Below are 20,993 nucleotides of genomic sequence, written 5' to 3'. Positions count from 1 at the left end.
GACCAGGCCTGCAGGGGAGGGCAGTTAGGGGTGACCAGGCCAGCAGGAGAGGGCAGTTAGGGGCAATCAGGCTGGCAGGGGAGTGGTTAGGGGGTGATCAGGCTGGCAGGCAGAAGCGGTTAGGGGCAATCAGGAAGGCAGGCAGGTGAGCAGTTGGGAGCCAGCAGTCCTGGATTGTGAGAGGGATGTCCCACAGGGATCGGGCCTAAACGGGCAGTTGGACATCCCTCAAGCGGTCCCAGATTGGAGAGGGTGCAGGCTGGGCTGAGGGACACAACCCCCGTGCATGAATTTCGTGCACCAGGCCTCTAGTTTAATTATATTTAGCTTTTGCTCAATAGCTATGTCCCATTTTTTTGTTACCGCTAGCATTATTGTTGTACATGATCTTATACATTTTTATCCCTGTATAACCTTTGGTTATTGTAAAAATGCACCACTCTATTGGGTGCTAAGCTTTTTACCTGCATTGATAGTCCTATGACATTATGCAAATGATGCTTTGTGCTTAATTCAACCAGTATTACATCAGGAAAACTGTGCTCTGGAGAAAAGTCTCCATTTGTATTTTGCTCTGCTCCCCTAGCAGATATTCTGAGGGGTTTCATTCTATTTTATGAATAAAAAGGAAGCTCCACTTGGAATGCCTTGAAAATCTTTGTTTTCCCATTCTTGACTCATTGCCTTTTTGGGAATTGCTTTTGAGGAAAGTTAAGATATACTTGTTTTACAGATCAATATAGAAACTTCTCTAGAGAAGAAAAAGTATTGTATTTTGATTTTCCGAATTTCTTAATATGACACTAACTTATATGTAAGTTGTGCTTTAAAATGTTCAAGACATTTTTCACACAAGTCTCATCTAAGTAATTGAGGGCAGCCAATCCTAACTCTCTTTTAAAGGTGAGAACCTTGTTGCTCAGTGTGTTCCCAGCCCAGTGTAATTTATACAGCACAAAGGTGGCAGAGTAGGTTGATAGCACACAATCTTTTGGCCTTGAATTTATTTTGACCCTATTAGCAGTGAAACAAATATTTAAATAGAGCATGTCCCAGATGTTTGTCACTTTTTAGGTATCATTTCTAAATTTAAAAGTAGGATATTTTAGCATAAATTGTATATGCATAATCTATCGCCTAAGGAATTTGGGAGAGTATATTTAGTCTTACTGCATTATAATTACTAGTTTTAATTTCATTTTGTAGATTGACTTGCTGATCTTTATATAAAAAGTATGTGCTTAAAACAGAAGCCTAAATTTTTTTAAAAGCTTGATTTTTTTAATCTGTATCTCTTACTATATATGTTTTTATAGTCAAAATAGAGGCCCGATGCACAAAATTTTTGCAAGGGGCTCGGCTTTTGCAGCTCCGGCTGCCTAAGATGGCCCTCGCAGCCCCGGCTTCATCTGGAAGGTCGTCCGACGGTTGTTCTGCTGTTTGGTCTAATTAGCATATTAGCTCTTTATTGTATAAGATATTAGCTCTTTATTATATAGGATGATTCACATAAACTTGTTAGTATAAGCCTCAGACTATTTGACACAATATCCAGATATTTTTATTTTTCCATTTTTACTTTGTTATACAGGGAATATGTAAAAATAGTCATAAGAACATTTAAACTTATTAAGAAAAAACATTCAAAGGTATGAAGAATAGTAAAGCTTGTATTTTTGTATACTTATGTGAGTTTCTCTATTGTGTTTTCCAGAATTTTTTTACCATGATCCAAAGAACTAACATTTTATAGCACACCTTATTACTTCATCTGTTAAGTTTTTAAATCTCAGGGTTATATTGGAGATTCATCTGATATAAGGCTTCTGGAGCCAGTCCTTGTTTCTCATACTTACCAACACTTATTATTAGTAGATTAAAAATTTTTTCTAATATGTTGAATACAAAATGGGGATTATAACAGTTTTAAAGGGCATTTTTCCTAATTACTAATGAGGTTGTATATGTTTTTATATGTTAACTAGAGGCCTGGTGCATGAAAATTCATGCACTGGAGGGTGAGGTCCCTCAGCCCGGCCTGCCCCCTCTCACAGTATGGGAGCCCTCAGGGTGGGAGGTGACCCGGCAATCAGGGGAAGGCAATGCCCCATCACACCTCTGCTGCTGCCACTGTGGGCAGCGCACGCCTCGGCTGGCCCTGGTTACCTGGGCGGCTGTGCAACCGCCATCTGAGGCTTGCCTGTGCCTCGGGCTGGCCCTGGGGGGCTAGGGGGCTGAGGGGACTGGGGGACTCTGGAGGCAGGTGCGCAGAGCTGGGCCCGGCCTTGCCGCATGCCTGCCACCCTGGCGGGGCTTAGGGGACTGGGTGCCGCCATCTTTGAGGGTATGGCAGTCAATTAGCATAGTCCCTCCTTATTGGCTGTGGGGCACCGCCATCTTTGCGACGGCGTGAGGGTCAGTTAGCATATTCCCTCCTAGGATTAGCCATATATTCTGTAAATTACCCATTCATATTTTTCTGTCCATTTTTTTTATTAGGTTGGTTATTTCTTACTAATTTCTAAGGTTTATTTTTCAAAATCTCTTTGATTTTTATTTGTTAGTAATCTTTTAAGTAAAGAACTTACTTTTTACTGTGGGATGTTACTACTCCTGGTTCACATGAATTGATTAGATTTTGGGGAAAGTTTCTAGTAAAGCAAAATTAGTAAACTCATTAAGGTTCTTGAAGGTTGATTTATAACCTTTCAGTATAGCCAAGACACATGTCTTCTTATCAATCTGCTGCTGGTGCCATTTGAAAATTTGAGCATGTAAATTCTATAAGCCTTCATTATAATTGTATTAAAAAACACAGAATGATGTTTATGTGCTGTCATGATATTTATTTTAGTTTTTAATATTTGCTTTTCTTTGTTTCTTCTCCCTAATTAGGTCCTCGATGGGCTTCCTGGAATATTGGTGTGTTTATTTGCATCAGATGTGCTGGTATCCATAGAAATCTTGGGGTTCATATATCCAGGGTCAAGTCAGTCAACCTAGACCAATGGACACCGGAACAGATACAGGTAAACATTTTCTTACTGATAAATTATTAACAACATTTAAAGTGAATTTAAAATATTCAATCCTTCTTGCATTTAAGGAGTTATATTGAAATGGCCCTGGTCGTTGTGGCTCAATGGTAGTGTGTTGACTTGCGCACTCTAGGGTCATGGGTTGGATTCCAGGTGAAGGGCACATACCTGGATTGTAGGTCTGATATCCTCACACCCCCAAGGCACATGTGGGAGGCAGCCAATTGATCAATTGATATGTCTCTCTCACATAGATTTTTTTTTCTCTCCTTTCCCCCTTCCCCCTCTTCCACTCTTCCTAAAAAATTGATGGAAAAAATATCCTCACACTTTCGGTGAGGATTTAAAAAAATATATTGAAATGTAGTGGGTTGAAATAGCACGTGCCACATTTAAAATATGTGTTATTTGAATTGTCATTGGCAGTGTTTTTTTCTTCTTGGGACTGTAGTAAAGTCAGTTTATATAATCTATTTTTATCTAAAATGTTGATTTTGAAGTATTTAAAAAATGAATTCCTTTTCCTTGTGTTGATGAAATTTGCCCTCATAATTCCATAGTCTGTTTTGTTTTCCTGTCAGTAGAGGGAGCCTGTATAAAGATAAAGAATAAACCATCTCTAGCATAAAAAGTAACTGAGTATTTCCCTTCTGTAGAGAGGTGTTCTTGATTTTCAGACAGGCCTAATAGAAGGCAGCCCACTTAGCAGATGTTCTAATTACTGATCTGGACTTGTTTTGAATGGTTTAGCTTTGTTAGAGATAAGTTTGTAATTTTAAGGGTTTGCCATTTTTCCAGTATGACCGTCTTAAATTCTCAAAATCATAATTTCTAATCCTTAAGGTTGATTGCTGGTGTAAAAACGATGATTTCTACTGGTTTTATTTTATAATTCACAGTGAAATTATACTACTTTTTCTTATGCCCTTTTCAAAGTACTTTAAGTTAGTATGAAGGCTAAATACACAAATATATGTAGTTGAACTTTAGTGATATACAGTCCTCCCATCAGAAAAAAAACAAAAATAACACAAAAATTGGCATGAATGGGGTGACGTAAGAGTAGAAAGAATAGAATACTCTAAGGAGTGGGTTATTTTAAAAAAGATACGATAATTTGGTTAAAGAAAGTAAAACTTCTATATTGAAGATATATTTATACCAAAGTAGATTCTAGAGATAGCAAAGAATTAAATATGGAAAAAAACTAATCTTAAAAGTACTCAACTGAAAAAAAAAGAATAGAGATCATCAGGCTATAAAGGCAAGCATAATTTATTTAGTTCCATTTTAAATAAAGTTTTGAACTTTTTACTGGCTAGGGCATAAAAGAAAATATGATACTTTTTGTGTTTTCAAGATCCTTTAGGAGAAAATTTACCTGTTACATCAAGGAAGCAGAGCTTAATGAACATTTCACATAAGTTAATGTTCTTTTTTTGTTAATCCTCACCTGAGGATATTTTTCCATTGGTTTTTTTAGAGAGTAGAATGGGGGTGGGAGAGGGAGAGAGAGATCAATTGGTTGCTTCCCGCACATGCCCCCACTGAGCCGGGGATCAACCTGCAACCCACGTACCGGGAATCCAACCTTGCAACCCTTTGGTGCTCAGGCTGATGTTCTAACCATTGAGAACACTGGCCAGGGCAAGTTAATGTTTTTATTAATATTTCTGTAGTAATTGTGACAACAGATTTCATTATATTGTTTCTTAAAGTTGTCTTTAAGAAAATGTGAAGTGTAGCTTGAAAATATAATTTGGTGTTTGTAATGAGTTATGGAGGTAAAAAGCATTCAAAACCCGAAGTGTATTTATTGTCTTTTTAATGGTTTATTCCAAACCAAGGACAAAACATAAAATCCCTGGACAATTCAGTTCTCCAGAAATATTTTTCTCAGCTAGGCTGTTGAAAGGAGTTGAGTAGTTGTTCTTTTCCTATAGCTTAGAGCAGAACTTCCCAATCATAGGGCTGCAGTTTACTGGTTTTCTGTGGAATAGGTTACAGGTATACCACAAAATACTACCATATTATTAAAAATGTAGGGATTTTGAAAACAATTATTAAGTAATATACAATCTTTGAAATTGTATTTGAACACTAGTCCATATGGTTCCAACTGTCAACTTCCTGAAATAATTATTATTTTGGAATGTAAGATTTTGGTTAGTACTTATCACCAGAGAATGCTCTGTATGGCTCCATATACCACAGAGCTCCTCTTCCAGGTGTTCTTTGATGAGAAATGTGGTTAGGATGTGCTTATTTAAAAAAAAAAATCACATTAGTAGACAATAAAGTTTTACTTAAAGAGGAAAATGAAAAGAATAGAGAAGTCTAATCACACAGGTAGGTGTACCATCCAGTATTCTTTGTAAGTAAAGCCAAAGTTGTTGCTTAAAAATTATTCTGGAACTTCTGTGCAGTATAAATGAGGTAAGTGGTGAAGACCCCAAGGTTCTATACTATAGAACACAACCTTTATTTTAGCCTAGAAAATTTCAAGGCAACTGATTCTAGAAAGACAATAGAACAAAGTGATTAAGAAAGTTTTTCCTAGACTGCCAGAGTTAGACCTGGGTAGTTAGAGGTAGATATTTCATGTGTCTGTTTCTTCATTTGTGAAATGGGAATAGTAATAGTGCCTACTTTTGTCGGTTGCTGTGTGGATCAAATTAATATTGGTAAAGTATTTAGAATAGAACCTGGCATATTTTAAACACTCAATAATGTTAACTTGTCGGTTATTAGTAGTATTAGTCCATTTGTTTATTATGTATAAAACCCTCACTATTGCTGCCTTGAATATCTTTCCAATCTTGAGCAGTTTAGCTTTCTAGTGAATCTTTTGTGATGTATTGGTTGCTAAATGTAGTACTGAGTAAATAAATAGATTCATTGTGTGATATTATTGAGTGTAAATGAATTTTTGAGGATATTTGTGAAAAATAATTTATTTTTAGTAGTATTGGATGAGAAGGCATTTTGAGATGAATAGTTAGATAATCATATCAGTTGTCTATTGAGGTTGCTCCTTATTGATTGAAGCATATCGTATTTCCTGTGGTGGAGATAATATTTCATAAAATCCAACTCTATTTATACTGTGGCATTTTATTTATTTATTTTAAAAAATTGAGGTGTAGTAATAGAAAAATTTACAGATATAAGTGAGTTTTACATGTTTTGGCAAATGTCAATACTGTGTCACCTACAGCCCATTGAAGATACACAGAGCATGTCCATCACCCTAGAACAGGGGTTGGCAAACTTTTTGACTCGAGGGCCACAATGGGTTCTTAAACTGGACCGGAGGGCCGGAACAAAAGCATGGATGGAGTGTTTGTGTGAACTAATATAAATTCAAAGTAAAAGAGTGGAGGGGAGAGCATAGAACTGGATAGAACAGCCGGATCCGGCCCGCGGGCGGTAGTTTGCCCACGGCTGCCCTAGAAAGTTCCTTTGGGCCAGTTTCTAGCCAAGTCCCTCAGGTGCAACCAATACACTAATTTCTATGCTCTTAGGTTGCTGTATATTGGAATTTTTATCTTTTGGAGTTGGTTTTTATTAACTCTGACTCTTAATTCACACCTATAAAATGTTGTGAAAACACCTATAAAATGTTGAAGACAAGTTTACCAAGGAAAGTAAAGATTACTTTAGGGGAAGTAAAGATTACATGTGATTTAGTGTTCCTTATTTCTATGATATTTTATAAGAATATCCTTGAGCCCTAACCGGTTTGGCTCAGTGGATAGAGTGTCCGCCTGCGGACTGAAGGGTCCCGGGTTCGATTCTGGTCAAGGGCATGTACCTTGGTTGCGGGCACATCCCCAGTGGGGGGTGTGCAAGAGGCAGCTGATTGATGTTTCTCTCTCATCGATGTTTCTAACTCTCTCTCCCTCTCCCTTTCTCTCTGTAAAAAATCAATAAAATATTAAAAAAAAAAAAAGAATATCCTTGACATAAAAAGTGCTTGGGCAGTATTTATTTATAGAAGAGAAGTACTTTTACTGCATATAGTTCGCCCCTATGTCTTCCCCTCCCACTACCCCAACATTTCATAAAAATAATGTTTCTAATTTTCAAAGATGATACTTAATTTTGGTTAGTTGTTTTCTTTAGATCTTTTATTAGTTAATGTAGAAAAGTGATTTAATCTCTGAGCTCAGTTGAGCTATTATGTTATTTTTTATGTGACTGTAAAATGTAACTACTTAAGTTTTGCCTCAAGGTTTCTTATCAACTGGTATTATATGTATAACATATTTATATAGATGTTTGTGTGAAAATAAGTTTTTAGGGCTTGTACCATATCATAGCTGTATTAGAATTACTGTATGCTTATTTTTAAAAGAAAATAAGTTATCTACCAAAACTTATTTTAATTAGCATTTAAATGCAGTTATTCACCTTAAATTTTAATCAAAAAATTTTTTTAATGTGGTTCATGATGAGATTAAATGCCTTTATTGGATTTATTATTAGGTGCTTCACATTTTTTTGGAAAGGACTGAATTTTTAATACTTTTATAAATACTAGAGCTTTGATTTTGTTTTGTTTTGTACTGGTTCGTTAACTCCAAGTCTTTTCATTTTTTCTCATTGTTTAACAACTCTTAGTTATTAATTTTCATTGTCTGTATTGAAGGAATTAAAATGAAGAATATTTTTATTGTAGAGGAATGTTACTTGTGATCTCCAGTTTCTTAGCTCACTTTATGTAGAGTCTCATAAATATTGCTGCCAAATAATACATCTTGGTGAGACTTTGTCCATATTGCAAGTACTTTTGGACCACTTTTAATGCATTGTGTATCTGTAAATCTTTTAGTAATATTCTCTTGCAGGCTCTTTGTTTATTACTTATGAGTGTCATTTATTGGTAAGCTACTTAGTGTTTTCTTGGAAACACCAAGGCCATACAACTAAAATTCATTCATTTAAACTTTTAAAAAAATATATTTTTATTGATTTCAGAGAGCAAGGGAAAGGGAAAGAGAGAGAGAAACATCAATGATGAGGGAAAATCATTGATGGGCTGCCTTCTGCATGCCCCACAGTGGGGAATCAAGCCAGCAACCTGGGCATGTGCCCTTGACTGGAATCGAACCAGGGACCCTTTAGTATGCAGGCTGACGCTCTATCCACTGAGCCAAACCAGCTAGGGCCATACTATCTAATAAAAGAGTAATATGCAAATTAACCATCACTCAGCTACACCCACAAGCCACGCCCACCAGCCAGTCAGGAGCGAATATGCAAATAAACCCAACCAAGATGGCTACGGCCACAGAGAGCAGGAGGCTTAGGTTTCCCCAGGATGGAGGAAGCCAAGCTTTCCGCCTGCCCTTGCCGGCCTAGGCCTCCACTCAAGGCTACAAAGTTTCAATGATAGAAGATACATAAATCCAAACAGAAATGGCGGCAGCCACGGAGCTGGAAAGAGCAGGAGGCTAGGGTTGCCCCTGGCGATGGAGGAAGCCAAGCTTTCCACACACCCTGGCAGGCCCAGGTCTCGTTTAAGGCTACAACGTTTCAATTATAGAAGATACATACATCCCAATAGAAATGGCTGCCACCACAGAGCAAGCAGAAGGCTTGGCTCCGCTCCAGGCTACAAAGTTTCAATTGTAGAAGATAAATAAACCCCAGATACCAGGGCCTCCGCTTGGGTCGCCGGAGGGCGTGGCCAGCCTGCACAGGCCCCTCGCCCAGGCTGCCTCACGCCCCAAGGGAACCCCCACCCTGATCCAGGACACCCTTCAGGGCAAACCAGCTGTCCCCCACCCGTGCACCAGGCCTCTATCCTATCTAATAAAAGAGTAATATGCAGATTGACCATCACTCCAACACACAAGATGGCTGCCCCTATGTGGTCAAAGATCCTGCCCCCATGTTGACACAAGATGGCCACCACAAGATGGCCAGCAAGGGAGGGCAGTTGGGAGGGACCAGGCCTGTATGGGAGGGCAGTTGTGGGCGATCAGGCCAGCAGGGGAGGGCAGTTGGGGGTGATCAAGCCTGCAGGGGAGGGCAGTTAGGGGTGACCAAGCCGGCAGAGGAGGGAAGTTGGGGGCAACCAGGCCTGCAGGGAAAGGCAGTTGGGAGGGGCCCAGGCCTGCAGGGGAGAGCAGTTGGGGGGGACCAGGCCTGCAGGGGAGGGCAGTTAGGGGTGACCAGGCCTGCAGGGGAGGGCAGTTGGGGGGGACCCAGGCCTGCAGGGAAGAGCAGTTGGGGGGACAAGGTCTGCAGGGGAGGGCAGTTAGGGGTGACCAGGCCTGCAGGGGAGGGCTGTTAGGGGAAAACAGGATGGCAGGGGAGCAGTTAGGCATCAGTCAGGCTGGCAGGGGAGTGGTTAGGGGGTGATCAGGCTGGCAGGCAGAAGCGGTTAGGGGCAATCAGGAAGGCAGGCAGGCAGGCAAGCAGTTGGGAGCCAGCAGTCCTGGATTGTGAGAGGGATGTCCGACTGCCCGTTTAGGCCCGATCCTACTTGGATTGGGCCTAAACGGGCAGTCGGACATCCCTCGAGGGGTCCCAGATTGGAGAGGGTGCAGGCTGGGCTGAGGGACACACACCCCCGTGCACGAATTTCGTGCACTGGGCCTCTAGTTAATTTATAAAATATATTTTGGGGATATTTACATTTGAAATTGTCCAGTTTCCATAGGCATGTGATTTTCCTTAGTAAACTTGTCTTCAACATTTTATAGGTGTTTTTACTCCCTCTCTTCATATCTTTATCATTTTTGCTTTAGCTTTGACTACATTTTGGGCTAAAAGGGTTTTTTGTTTGCTTTAAAAATATGCTTTTATTGAATTCAGAGAGGAAGGGAGAGGGATAGAGAAATAGAAACATCAATGAGAGAGAAACATATCGATCGGCTGCCTTCTGCATGCCCCCTACTGGGGATCGAGCCCGCAACCCTGGCATGTGCCTTGACCGTAATTGAACCAGTAACCTCTTGGTTCATGGCTCATTGCTTAACCACTGAGCCAAACTGGCTGGACCAGAAGGGAAGGTTTTTTTAAACCCTGCTCATTTTACTTCGTTGTTTATATTCTAACAGAAGAATAGAAACATTCTTCCTTCTCATTTTCTGTCCACCCCAACCTCTGAGTGTTTTTGCTTTGACTTCCTGCTGTTTGTTCTCTTGTTTTATGGGTAAGGTGGGAGATGGTGTTGGTTGCTAGTTTTTCTACCTTTATTTTCATCCTCAGCCTTCTTTCCTGCTTTTCCACCTAACTAAAAAATTTAATTCACTTGGATGCATCTTTAATCTCTTTTTTCTTTGAAATATGTTGCCTCACCCCATTCCTTCCATAAAAAATGTCTCTCAGTACCCTCTTTCCCTTAACATACAGTTCTTGACTCTGTATACTTGACTATTCATTTGTTTGCTTGTCAGTGAGTAAGCATTTGTTAAGTACTCACATTGTGCCAACCATTATCTTCTAGGGACTAGCTCTTGTGTTCCTTTAGCAGTTGAATTCCTTAAGCAAGGTCTTTACCTGAATTTTCATTTCTTCACTTTACTTTTCCCTCTACTAACTCATTTTTATTGCCATCATTCTGCTAAATTTGCACTCACTGAGAACACTAGTTATCCCTAATGGCCAAATGCAACTCTCCATCCTCCTTCCTGCTTTATTTGAACTGCTGTCTTGAGCTTCCTCTTTATAAAAGTCTAGAGGCCTGGTGCATGAAATTCGTGCACGGGGGGGGGGTGGTGTCCCTCAGCCCAGCCTGCACCCTTTCCAATCTGGGATCCCTCTCACAATCTAGGACTGCTGGCTCCCAACTGCTCGCCTGCCTTCCTGATTGCCCCTAACCACTTCTGCCTGCCAGCCTGATCACCCCCTAACCACTCCCCTGCCAGCCTGATTGATGCCTAACTGCTCCCCTGCCAGCCTGTTTGCCCCTAACTGCCCTCCCCTGCAGGCCTGGTCACCCCTAATTGCCCTCCCCTGCAGGCCTGGTCACCCCTAACTGCCCTCCCCTGCAGGCCTGGTATCCCCAAACTGCTCTCCCCTGCAGGCCTGGGTCCCCCCCAACTCCCCTTCCCTGCAGGCCTGGTCACCCCCAACTTCCCTCCTCTGCTGGCCTGGTCACCCCTAACTGCCCTCCCCTGCAGGCTTGATCACCCCCAACTGCCCTCCCTTGCAGGCCTGGTCCCTCCCAACTGCCCTCCCCTGCTGGCCTGATCACCCATAACTGCCCTCCCTTGCAGGCCTGGTCCCTTCCAACTGCCCTCCCCTGCTGGCCATCTTGTGGTGGCCATCTTGTGTCCACATGGGGGTAGGATCTTTGACCACATGGGGGCAGCCATCTTGTATGTTGGAGTGATGGTCAATCTGCATATTACTCTTTTATTAGATAGGATAGAGGCCTGGTGCACGGGTGGGGGACAGCTGGTTTGCCCTGAAGGGTGTCCCGGATCAGGGTGGGGCTTCCCTTGGGGCGTGAGGTGGCCTGGGTGAGGGGCCTGTGGTGGTTTGCAGGCCAGCCACGCCCTCCGGCGACCCAAGCAGAGGCCCTGGTATCTGGGGTGTATTTATCTTCTACAATTGAAACTTTGTAGCCTGGAGCGGAGCCAAGCCTTCTGCTTCCTCCGTGGCGGCAGCCATTTCTGTTGGGATTTATTTATCTTCTATAATTGAAACTTTGTAGCCTTAAGCGGGCCAAGGAAGTCCAGGGTGTGCGAAAAGCTTGGCTTCCTCCATCGCCAGGGGCAACCCTAGCCTCCTGCTCTCTCCAGCTCCGTGGCTGCCGCCATTTCTGTTGGGCTTTATTTATCTTCTATAATTGAAACTTCATAGCCTGTAGTGGAGGCCTGGTCCCACCAGGGTGTGCGGAAAGCTTGGCTTCCTCCATTGCCGGGGAAACCCAAGCCTCCCTCCTGCTCTCTGTGGCCACAAACATCTTGGTTGGGTTTATTTGCATATTTGCTCCTGATTGGCTGGTGGGCGTGGCTTGTGGGTGTAGTGGAGGTGTGGTCAATTTGCATATTACTTTTTTTTATTAGATAGGATGCTAAAGTTATTGTCCTGCATCTTTTATTTTGTTTATTTAGTTTCTGGGGTGTTTTTTTTTTTTTTTTTTTTTTATTATGTTTCTACTTTTCCCTCCTACTGGAGATTTTCTACAGTTTTATCTTTATCTCTTTTGCTCTTCTGTCTTTTTCCATAGGAAAACTCATTTACTGTCACACATTCAGTTGTTATGTTTTTGTGGACATGGGTTTTCCTTCTTTTTCCAGTAGTGACTTCTGCCATGAGTTTTAGATCTTTTTTTAAGGTTGTCTCTTGGAGACCTTTGTTCATGGATTTACCATTCTTAAGAAACCTTGGATATCCTTGGCATGAAGTAATTTTTTCAGGCATCTATTTTATGTGCATGTTCTATGAGGCTGGAGTTAGACTGTTAGGTTCATTCTATGGCCCTGAAATTTGAATATGACTTTACATTTTTTACTTATTTTTGTATATTCAGTAATTCTTGTGAAGTAATTATAACTCTTGTTGCTTTATGAAAAATGCTTGGCAATTAAGCAAAGACAGCTAGATGTTAATGCAATGATAGAAGTTAAGAGAAAGGAATAACTATGACCACACATGGATTGTGTGTATGTGTGTGTGTGATAACATTATGCATTTGAATAGAATAAGGAATAGAATATCAGAATTAACTGTTGCTTTATGGAAGTATCAACAAAACCTTTGTATGTTCCATATGGAAACAGGAAAAAGAATTTATGAAATTGTTTCATTGTGAGTAATTCAGGCTCCAGTCATAGTTATTAATGGTAGATGTTGGTTTACTTGCAACTTGACAAATCTAGGATGTAGATAATTATCTGGTTGTCCACACTTTTTTATTTTTAATGTCATTGTTCCAGTTAATATTAAAAGCTTGTAGTGTTCTGTGGTTCTTTCTTTCTTGTGCCTCTATTCCATTAGTTCTTAATTAGTTCATTCCTTGTGTTGCTTTCCATTCTCATTTTTCCTACCGTATGTTAGGTTTTAGCTTATTTCTGATGTTCCTATCACTGTCACTATTCATGTATTTTACACACCACATCCAGAATAATCTTCCTAGAACACTGCTTTGATAATTGTAAGAGATTTGCATTGATTCGCCTCTGAGAATCATAAACGTTTTATTGTCCTTAAATTGGTAGTCAAATACCTCTGCCATCTGGTTTCATCCTGTGTCTTTGACCTTACTCCAGATGCTTTATAACATGGAGTTTTGGCTGTATAGAGACAGCTCTTCCTGTTGAAGAATTCTGATGGTGTGTTCTTATTTTGTTGTTGTTGTTGTTCTGCTGTTGTCCTTGTTGGAAATGTCTTTTTGCATGCAGTTCCTTCTATAAAACTAAATTCTTCCCATTCTTTAAAACCCAGCTTAAATTCCTACTCTAATAAAATCATCTTCTGAGTATAGGTTGTGCTTGATTATATAGTATATTTTATTTACCCTTGTGCATGTTTATTGAGTTAATTGTAAGCTTCTGGTAGCTAGAAACTTCATCATATGTGTATTTTTTAGTCCTTGTGATGACTACCACAGTGCTAGCAACACAGTATGTACTTAATTTTTTTAATGACAAGCTAATAACAATCTTTGATTTGCTATAATTCTGTGAGATAATGCTTGCTTTCAATGAATGGAGAGAATGGAAAAAACAAACAATACACAAAAAAGCAAGCATTTCCCTCCACTTTATTATCCATTTTATATATAGTGTGTGTGTGTTTTTTTTTTTTTTTTTTTTTTTTTTTTTTTTTTTTTTTTTTTTTTGTGTGTGTGTGTGTTTTTTTTTACTTTCTTGATCTCTGTCCTTTTCTCCCCATGTTTCTACATACCTTTTTTCTTAAAAAATATTTTTTTATTGATTCAGAGAGGAAGGAAGAGATAGAAACATCAATAATGAGAGAGATTCAATGATTGTCTGCCATCTGCATGCCCCCTTCTGGGAATTGAGCCCACAACCTGGGCATGTGCCCTGACCAGGAATTGAATCATGACCTCCTGGTTCATAGATAGGAACTCAACCACTGAGCCATACCAGCCAGGCTCTATATACTTTTTTAAAATTCCAAAAATACAGCAATTAAAGGGAGTATGACTTAAGTTAGTATGTGTGAGTTCCAAGGTAATATACGTAAATACTAGAAGGGTGGTACTTTCCAGTATTTCAAACCATCCAAACTGCTTTCGAAAGTAGTAGTGAGTTTACCATTATTAGAGGCTGGACAATCACTTGGAAATGTGTAACTGGTATTCAAGCATTGAATGGACTGATGGGGAGTAATGTAGATGACTCTGAAGTCTCTTCCATTCTTGAGATTCTTTGATTGTATGCCCTTTGGTTACCATAGCAGTTCAAAATCATTTTTATTATTTGCATTTGAGTAAAAATAATGTTACAGTTAGAGATGTGACTTAGTTTTTTCCAAAAGTTAAATTCCAATTCAAAGGATAAAAGTTTCCCACACTCTTGGATAATTCAAAAGAATGTGACAAGATTCTTAGGTTAAGTTCGAAAGACAGGTTCTAAAGTGTTTTGAACAAACATATTGATTCTTTTTATTTTCTTTCACAAGGAAAAAAGTCATTATCTAAATGGGTTAGATTTGTTATAACCTTGTTTTCCTAGAAAAACTTTCTAAAAGGTAAATTTGTAGCCTTTAGTTTAATTTCACAATAGATGTGTCATAGTATTGACCAGCTTGTTTTAATTAAATGTTTGATCTTTCTTAGAAACAAGTTTTTTCCCAGGGAAACTAAAATCACAGGTTTTCACTCATCTTCATCAGTAAGCTTTGCTGTATTCTGTGCCTTAGGTTGAATTCCCAATAGGCCAAATACAAGGAGAATAGGCAAAATAAAATTGATAGATACTTTAAATACTTCTCTGTACAAAAGAACCCCACAAAACTAAAATTAGAGGTACTTATATTGATTGTCATGTTGTGCCCATCTTGGGATATAATGTTTTCTAAGAGATGGAGGATGAAAGTGGCTGAACTATACTAAAGAAGTTTTCTTCTCTTTGACATAGTATATTTTAGATGAAGTTATGATAAATTTTATTCTTTAATTTCATCTAAATTCCTTTCAATATTAAATTTGTGAAATAAAATGGCTTGCAGTTGATAGAAGTACATCATTCCTGTGAGGTACCTCTGCCACCTTTAATAAAAGAGAAACCTGGAACTAGAGTATTGATAAGTAGTTGAAACTTAAAAATTTACATGAATCATGCAGTTGTGCAGGTTTGTTTTGCTTGGAACAGGATCCAGTAATGCAGTGCATTGATGAAGGTGAGATAAGTTATTCTGTTTCCATGGGGGTTCTGCATATGAGAAAGATGCACTGTATACATTATATTATAAAATTAATTTTACCTGTTTTTAGTTTTATTTTACTTAATTTGTTTTTTTCAATATATTTTTATTAATTTCAGACAGGAAGGGTGGGGGAGAGAGAGATAGAAACATCAGTGATGAGAGAATCATTGATCAGCTGCCTCCTTCATGTCTCTTTATTAGGGATGGAGCCCGCAACCTTGGCATGTGCCCTGACTGGGAATCGAACCGTGACCTCCTGGTTCATAGGTTGACACTCAACCACTGAGCTATGTCGGCTGGGCTATTTTATTTTTCAAAAATTTATTGATTTTTAGAGAGAGGAAAGGAGAGAAAGAGAAACATTGATGGGCTGCCTCCCACAAATCCCTGACTGGGGATCGAACCTACACCTTTTGGTGTATGGGATGACACTTCAACTACCCTAGCCATGCCAGTGAGGGCTATTTTTATTTTTTTAATGAGGTTACTAGAAAATTTAAACCGATGTAACTGGCTCAGATTACTTTTTTGTTGCACAGCAGTGGTATAGATATATCATAGTTATGCATTTAGCTGTAGCTACTGCAGCCTTTTTTTGCTTAATGTTTGCATGATATATCTTCTTTCATGCTTTTGTGTTTGACCTGTCTATATCTTTAAATGTAAAGAGACTCCTTTTAGACAAGACATGCCTGCATGTGGTATGGTCTTTTAATATGTAGTTTCAATTATTTTTATTTCGGTAACTTTAAAAATTCGTTTTTTAGTATTCTGTTTCCTGGTTTGACTTTTCTTCTTCTCTGACTTCCTTACCTGTATGTTGGATCTTCATTGCTTAACTCCTATATTTGTCACTTTCTCTTGGATCCCTTTCCTTACCTCTTTTTAAAATTTATATTTAAGTACATTTTTCTTTTGCCTCTAATTTTCTTATGTTTACTAGTATTTGTTCTCATGTTCCATTTTATTTCATATACATTTCAGAAATGTTTTTCTTTTATTTCTAATTCTTTCCTGAGTTTTTATTTTAATCTTCAATGTTTCTAATTTCAGATTTAGTGTTCTTTTATAACTGGACATCTTTTAACTCATTTTATTTTTATTTACTTTTTCCACTTTTTTTTTTAATTGTTTGAAGTATTACAAATAGTAGTACATATGTCTCCTTTTTTTTTTCCCCATTGACCTCCCACCGGCCTCCCCTACCCCCAGTACATGCCTTTACCTGCCCCCCCCCCCCCCAGTGTCTTGTATCCATTGGTTATGCTTATATGCATGCGTACAAGTCCTTCGGTTGATCTCTTACAGCCCCCCCCCCCCCAACCTCCCCTGCCTTCCCGCTGTAGTTTGACAGTCTGTTCAGTGCTTCTTTGCCTCTGTATCTATTTTTTCCCCATTTCTTTCCTTTAAAAAATCTTGCCTCTGCAGACTAGAAATAAACATATAATAACAAAAAATGTTTGAGTCCCAATTTCAATGTCCAACAGTTCTGAGTCCCCGTTTCAATGTCAAACAGTTCCTTATGTGTACATGTCAGCAATGATATCTGGATGGTGGGCACATGGTGGCAATGCAGGTCCGACCCTCTCTGGTTTGGTCCTAGGCAACCTGTTGTGACGCACAGCTGCTGACTGCTAGCGTGGCAAGGCATCATCAGCGTCTTCCATCTCTGGACTGTTTCTCTTGTCTTCGTGGTTGGAGCAGACCTGTCATTTCCTCTCTGTTGCAGGAATCCACATGGTCTTGGAGTTGTTTTCTGAAAATATACAAACATATTCTCGACCAAAAGTTAATAAAGGAATCTTTTCAATATAATTGACTTGGGATCCTTTTATTTTTGCCCAAATGATTTTCCTTTGTCTTATTTAGACACCATGTGTGTTTTTCATGGTTGTCTTGCTGTTAGCATTACAAATGAAAAATTAATTTTGTAAAGTAAAAATTTTCTAGATGTAATTTACTTATAGGATATTTTTCCTTACATGATATTACCCTACTATCCCCCCCTTTTTTTTGATTAATGGAGGCTTTTGTAAATTTTATAATGCAGTCTTGATAACTTTAAATTTTAATTTTTTTTGCACAAAAATATGACTGCTTTAGTTTTATTGCATGTTCAGGAATTTTACCATGAGATGAACTACCAATAGAAATTTTAGTTACTACTTTAGGAACAGCTTTTTGTCCAGTACAATTAAATTTTCTTGAATATTCACTTATTTCAATTAGCCTATTTAAATTAATCTGAAAACTTGATTATTATTTTACTGTCAAATTTAATACTCTACCAACAATCTTAGTTTACCCTGTAAATATTAGTGGAAAGGATTATTTGCCTTCTTGAGTAGGCCCTGAGCATTCCTGGTGCTAGGCTGGATTTAGATATAGGGCAGCTGCTGTCGGCCAAGTCTCTGTCTGTTACCTGGGTCCCAATCTGAGCTGGGCCAAGTCACTGTCTGTCACCTGTGTCCCGATCTGAGCTGGGCATGGGAAGCAAAGCAGCCATGGGGGCAGGAGACCTCCCTCAGATGGGTTGAGGGTTCAGGCCCCTGCAAGGTTGGGGGGGATGAGGGTCTGTGCCCCACCTCTGTTGACCCCCAAGTTCTCTCCTGATGGCCCCTCTGTGACTGTGCCTGTCTTAGGTTGTTCCTTCCCTGAGGAATCTTACCCGTCTCTGGCTAACCAGTCATCCTCCGGGGTCAAATAGGGTGATGTGAGGTTCAGTTCTGTCTCCTTGGTAGCCTATGCCCCCATGGCCTCCACGCCCAGCACCTGCCTTGGGATCCCCTGGCCTGCTGGCAGGGCCCCAGCACTGATCACATATCTCGGGGAACTCAGGTTTCTTCTCCAGGGAGGGCCCAGCTCACATGATTGGGCGAGAGACAGATCCATGGTACCAGCCACCATGAGGCTTCAAGCTCAGCATCAACAGAAAGCTCAGGCAACAGCTGAGGGCAATTGGATTGTGAGAAGAGGGTCCCTCTTGGCACAAAAGGCAAGAGGGACCAATATAGAATGGTCAAGTGCCTTCCCAGTGCCTTAATTCCTTCTGAAAGGGATTAAATCCTTTCATGTCCCTTTTTTTTTTTTTTAAATTGCTGCCAAACATTCAAAGAATTAGTTTGTAAGTTTGTTTGGGATAATTGTACAATATGCTGTTGTAAAATATCTAAAATTATAATGACATTGTAGAATAATATCATGTAAGGATATTCTTTGCTCTAGGCCATGGCAATTCAATTTCAAACTGGCTGACAGTTTCTTTTTGTAACTTTATATAAACTTTGTCAGGGAGGCAAAAACACAAATTACTTACTTTAGTTCAAGAGGCCAAATATATTGACTTTCAATTACAATCCTTACGACTTTTGAAGGAAACTTCTCTTCGTTTCCTTCCAAAATAATTTTCGGGCTACAGAGAGTTTCATTTAAAAATCTTTGTCACATGAAACAATTTCTCTTAAGGTTATGGTGACCACTAGTATGGATTAGATTTAATATTTTATTTTTATTTTTTATAATTAAAATTTTTTTTTTAACATATGTGTCCTTATTCCCCCCTAACCCCCCACCCCCCCACTTATGCCCCACCCCCTTGTTGTCTGTGTCCATTGATTAGGCTCATATGCATGCACACAAGTCCCTTGGTTGATCTCTCCACCTTACCCCCACCCTTCCCTACCTTCCCTGAGGTATGACGTGCTGATCGACGTTTCTCAGTCTCTGGATCTGTACTTGTTCATCAGTCTATGCCGTTCATTATATTCCAGAAATGAGAGAGATCTTGTGATATTTATCTTTCTCTGCCTGGCTTATTTCACTTAGCATAATGCTCTCCATCTCCATCCATGTTGTTGCAAATGGTAGGAACTCCTTTTTTACTGCAGCGTAGTATTCCATTGTGTAGATGTACCACAGTTTTCTAATCCACTCATCTGCTGATGGGCATTTAGGCTGTTTCCAAATCTTAGCTATGGTGAATTGTGCTGCTATGAACATAGGGGTGCATAGATCCTTTCTGATTCATGTTTCTGATTTCTTGGGATATATTCCTAGAGTGGGATCACTGGGTCAAATGGGAGTTCCATTTTTAGTTTTTTGAGGAAACTCCATACTGTTCTCCACAGTGGCTGCACCATTCTGCATTCCCACCAGCAGTGCAAAAGAGTTCCTTTTTCTCCGCATCCTCGCCAACACTTGTCGTTTGTTGATTTGTTGATAATAGCCCTTCTGACAGGTGTAAGATGATACCGCATTGTTGTTTTGATTTGCATCTCTCTGATGATTAGTGACTTTGAGCAGGTTTTCATAATGTCTCTTGGCCTTCCTTCCGTCTTTTTTCGAAAAGTGTCTATTTAGATCAGTTTCCCATTTTTTGATTGGATTGTTTATTGTCTTTTTGTTAAGCTGCATGAGTTCCATGTATGTTGGAGATTAAACCCTTATCGTTGATATCATTGGCAAATGTGTACTCCCATGCAGTGGGCTTTCTTGTTGTTTTATTGTTGGTCTCCTTTGCTGTGCAAAAGCTTTTTATTATGATGTAGTCCCATTTATTTATTTTTTCTTTAGTTTCCATTGCCCTAGGAGCTGTATCAGTGAAGAAATTGCTTCGGCATATGTCAGAGATTTTTCTGGCTGTGGATTCCTCTAGTATTTTTATGGTTTCTCGTCGTATGTTTAAGTCCTTGATCCATTTTGAGTTTATTTTTGTGTATGGTGTAAGTTGGTGGTCTAGTTTCATTTTTTTGCATGTACCTGTCCAATCTTCCCAACACCATTTATTGAAGAGACTGTCTTGACTCCATTGTATGTTCATGCCTCTTTTGTCAAATATTAATTGAGCATAGTGATTTGGGTCAATTTCTGGGTTTTCTATTCTATTCCATTGATCTATATGTCTGTTCTTGTGCCAGTACCAGGCAGTTTTGAGAACAGTGGCTTTGTAATACAGCTTGAAATCTGGTATTGAGATCCCACCTACTTTGTTCTCCTTTCTCAGTATTGCTGTGGCTATTCGGGGTCTTTTTTTGTTCCAGATGAATTTTTGGAGAGTTCTTTCTAGGTCTGTGAAATATGCCGTTGGTATTTTAATGGAGATTGCATTGAATTTGTAGATTGATTTGGGTAGTATGGACATTTTAATGATGTTGATTCTCCCAATCCATGAACATGGTATGTTCTTCCATCTGTTTATGTCTTCCTTTCACTTTTTTTCAGTGTCCTGTAGTTTTCCGCATATAGGTCTTTTATCTCCTTAGTTAAGTTTATTCCTAGGTATCTTTAATTTTTTTGGTGCAATGGTAAATGGGATTGCTTTTTTAGTCTCTCTTTCTGTAAGTTCACTATTGGTGTATAGAAATGCCATAGATTTCTTGGTGTTAATTTTGTATCCTGCTACATTGCTGAATTCATTTATTAAGTTTATTAGTTTTTTGATGGAGTCTTTCCGGTTTTTTATGTACAATATCATGTCATCTGCAAATAAGGCCAGCTTTACTTCTTCTTTTCCAATTTGGATGCCTTTTATTTCTTCTTCTTGTCTAATTGCAATGGCTAATACTTCAGTACTATGTCGAACAGGAGTGGTGAGAGTGG

At 39.3% G+C, this 20,993-nt stretch overlaps 1 protein-coding gene across 4 annotated transcripts in view; it reads left to right on the top strand.

Moving 5' to 3' along the window:
- The window catches only part of SMAP1 (small ArfGAP 1), a 157,416-nt gene that overhangs the window by 38,633 nt on the left and 97,790 nt on the right, over positions 1 to 20,993 (top strand). For all 4 annotated transcript variants that reach the window (XM_080663704.1, XM_080663702.1, XM_080663703.1 and 1 more), the window contains exon 2: positions 2,896 to 3,029. Coding sequence is in view for 3 of the 4 variants with exons in the window: in XM_080663702.1 (XP_080519828.1) it covers positions 2,896 to 3,029 (134 nt within the window). In the remaining variant the exon portion in view is untranslated. The remainder of the gene's footprint in view (positions 1 to 2,895; positions 3,030 to 20,993) is intronic.

The sequence above is a fragment of the Plecotus auritus genome (genome assembly GCF_963455305.1).
Source record: "Plecotus auritus genome assembly, chromosome: 4".
In the NCBI taxonomy this organism is placed as follows: domain Eukaryota; kingdom Metazoa; phylum Chordata; class Mammalia; order Chiroptera; family Vespertilionidae; genus Plecotus; species Plecotus auritus.
This window is presented reverse-complemented; position numbering and strand designations above follow the sequence as displayed.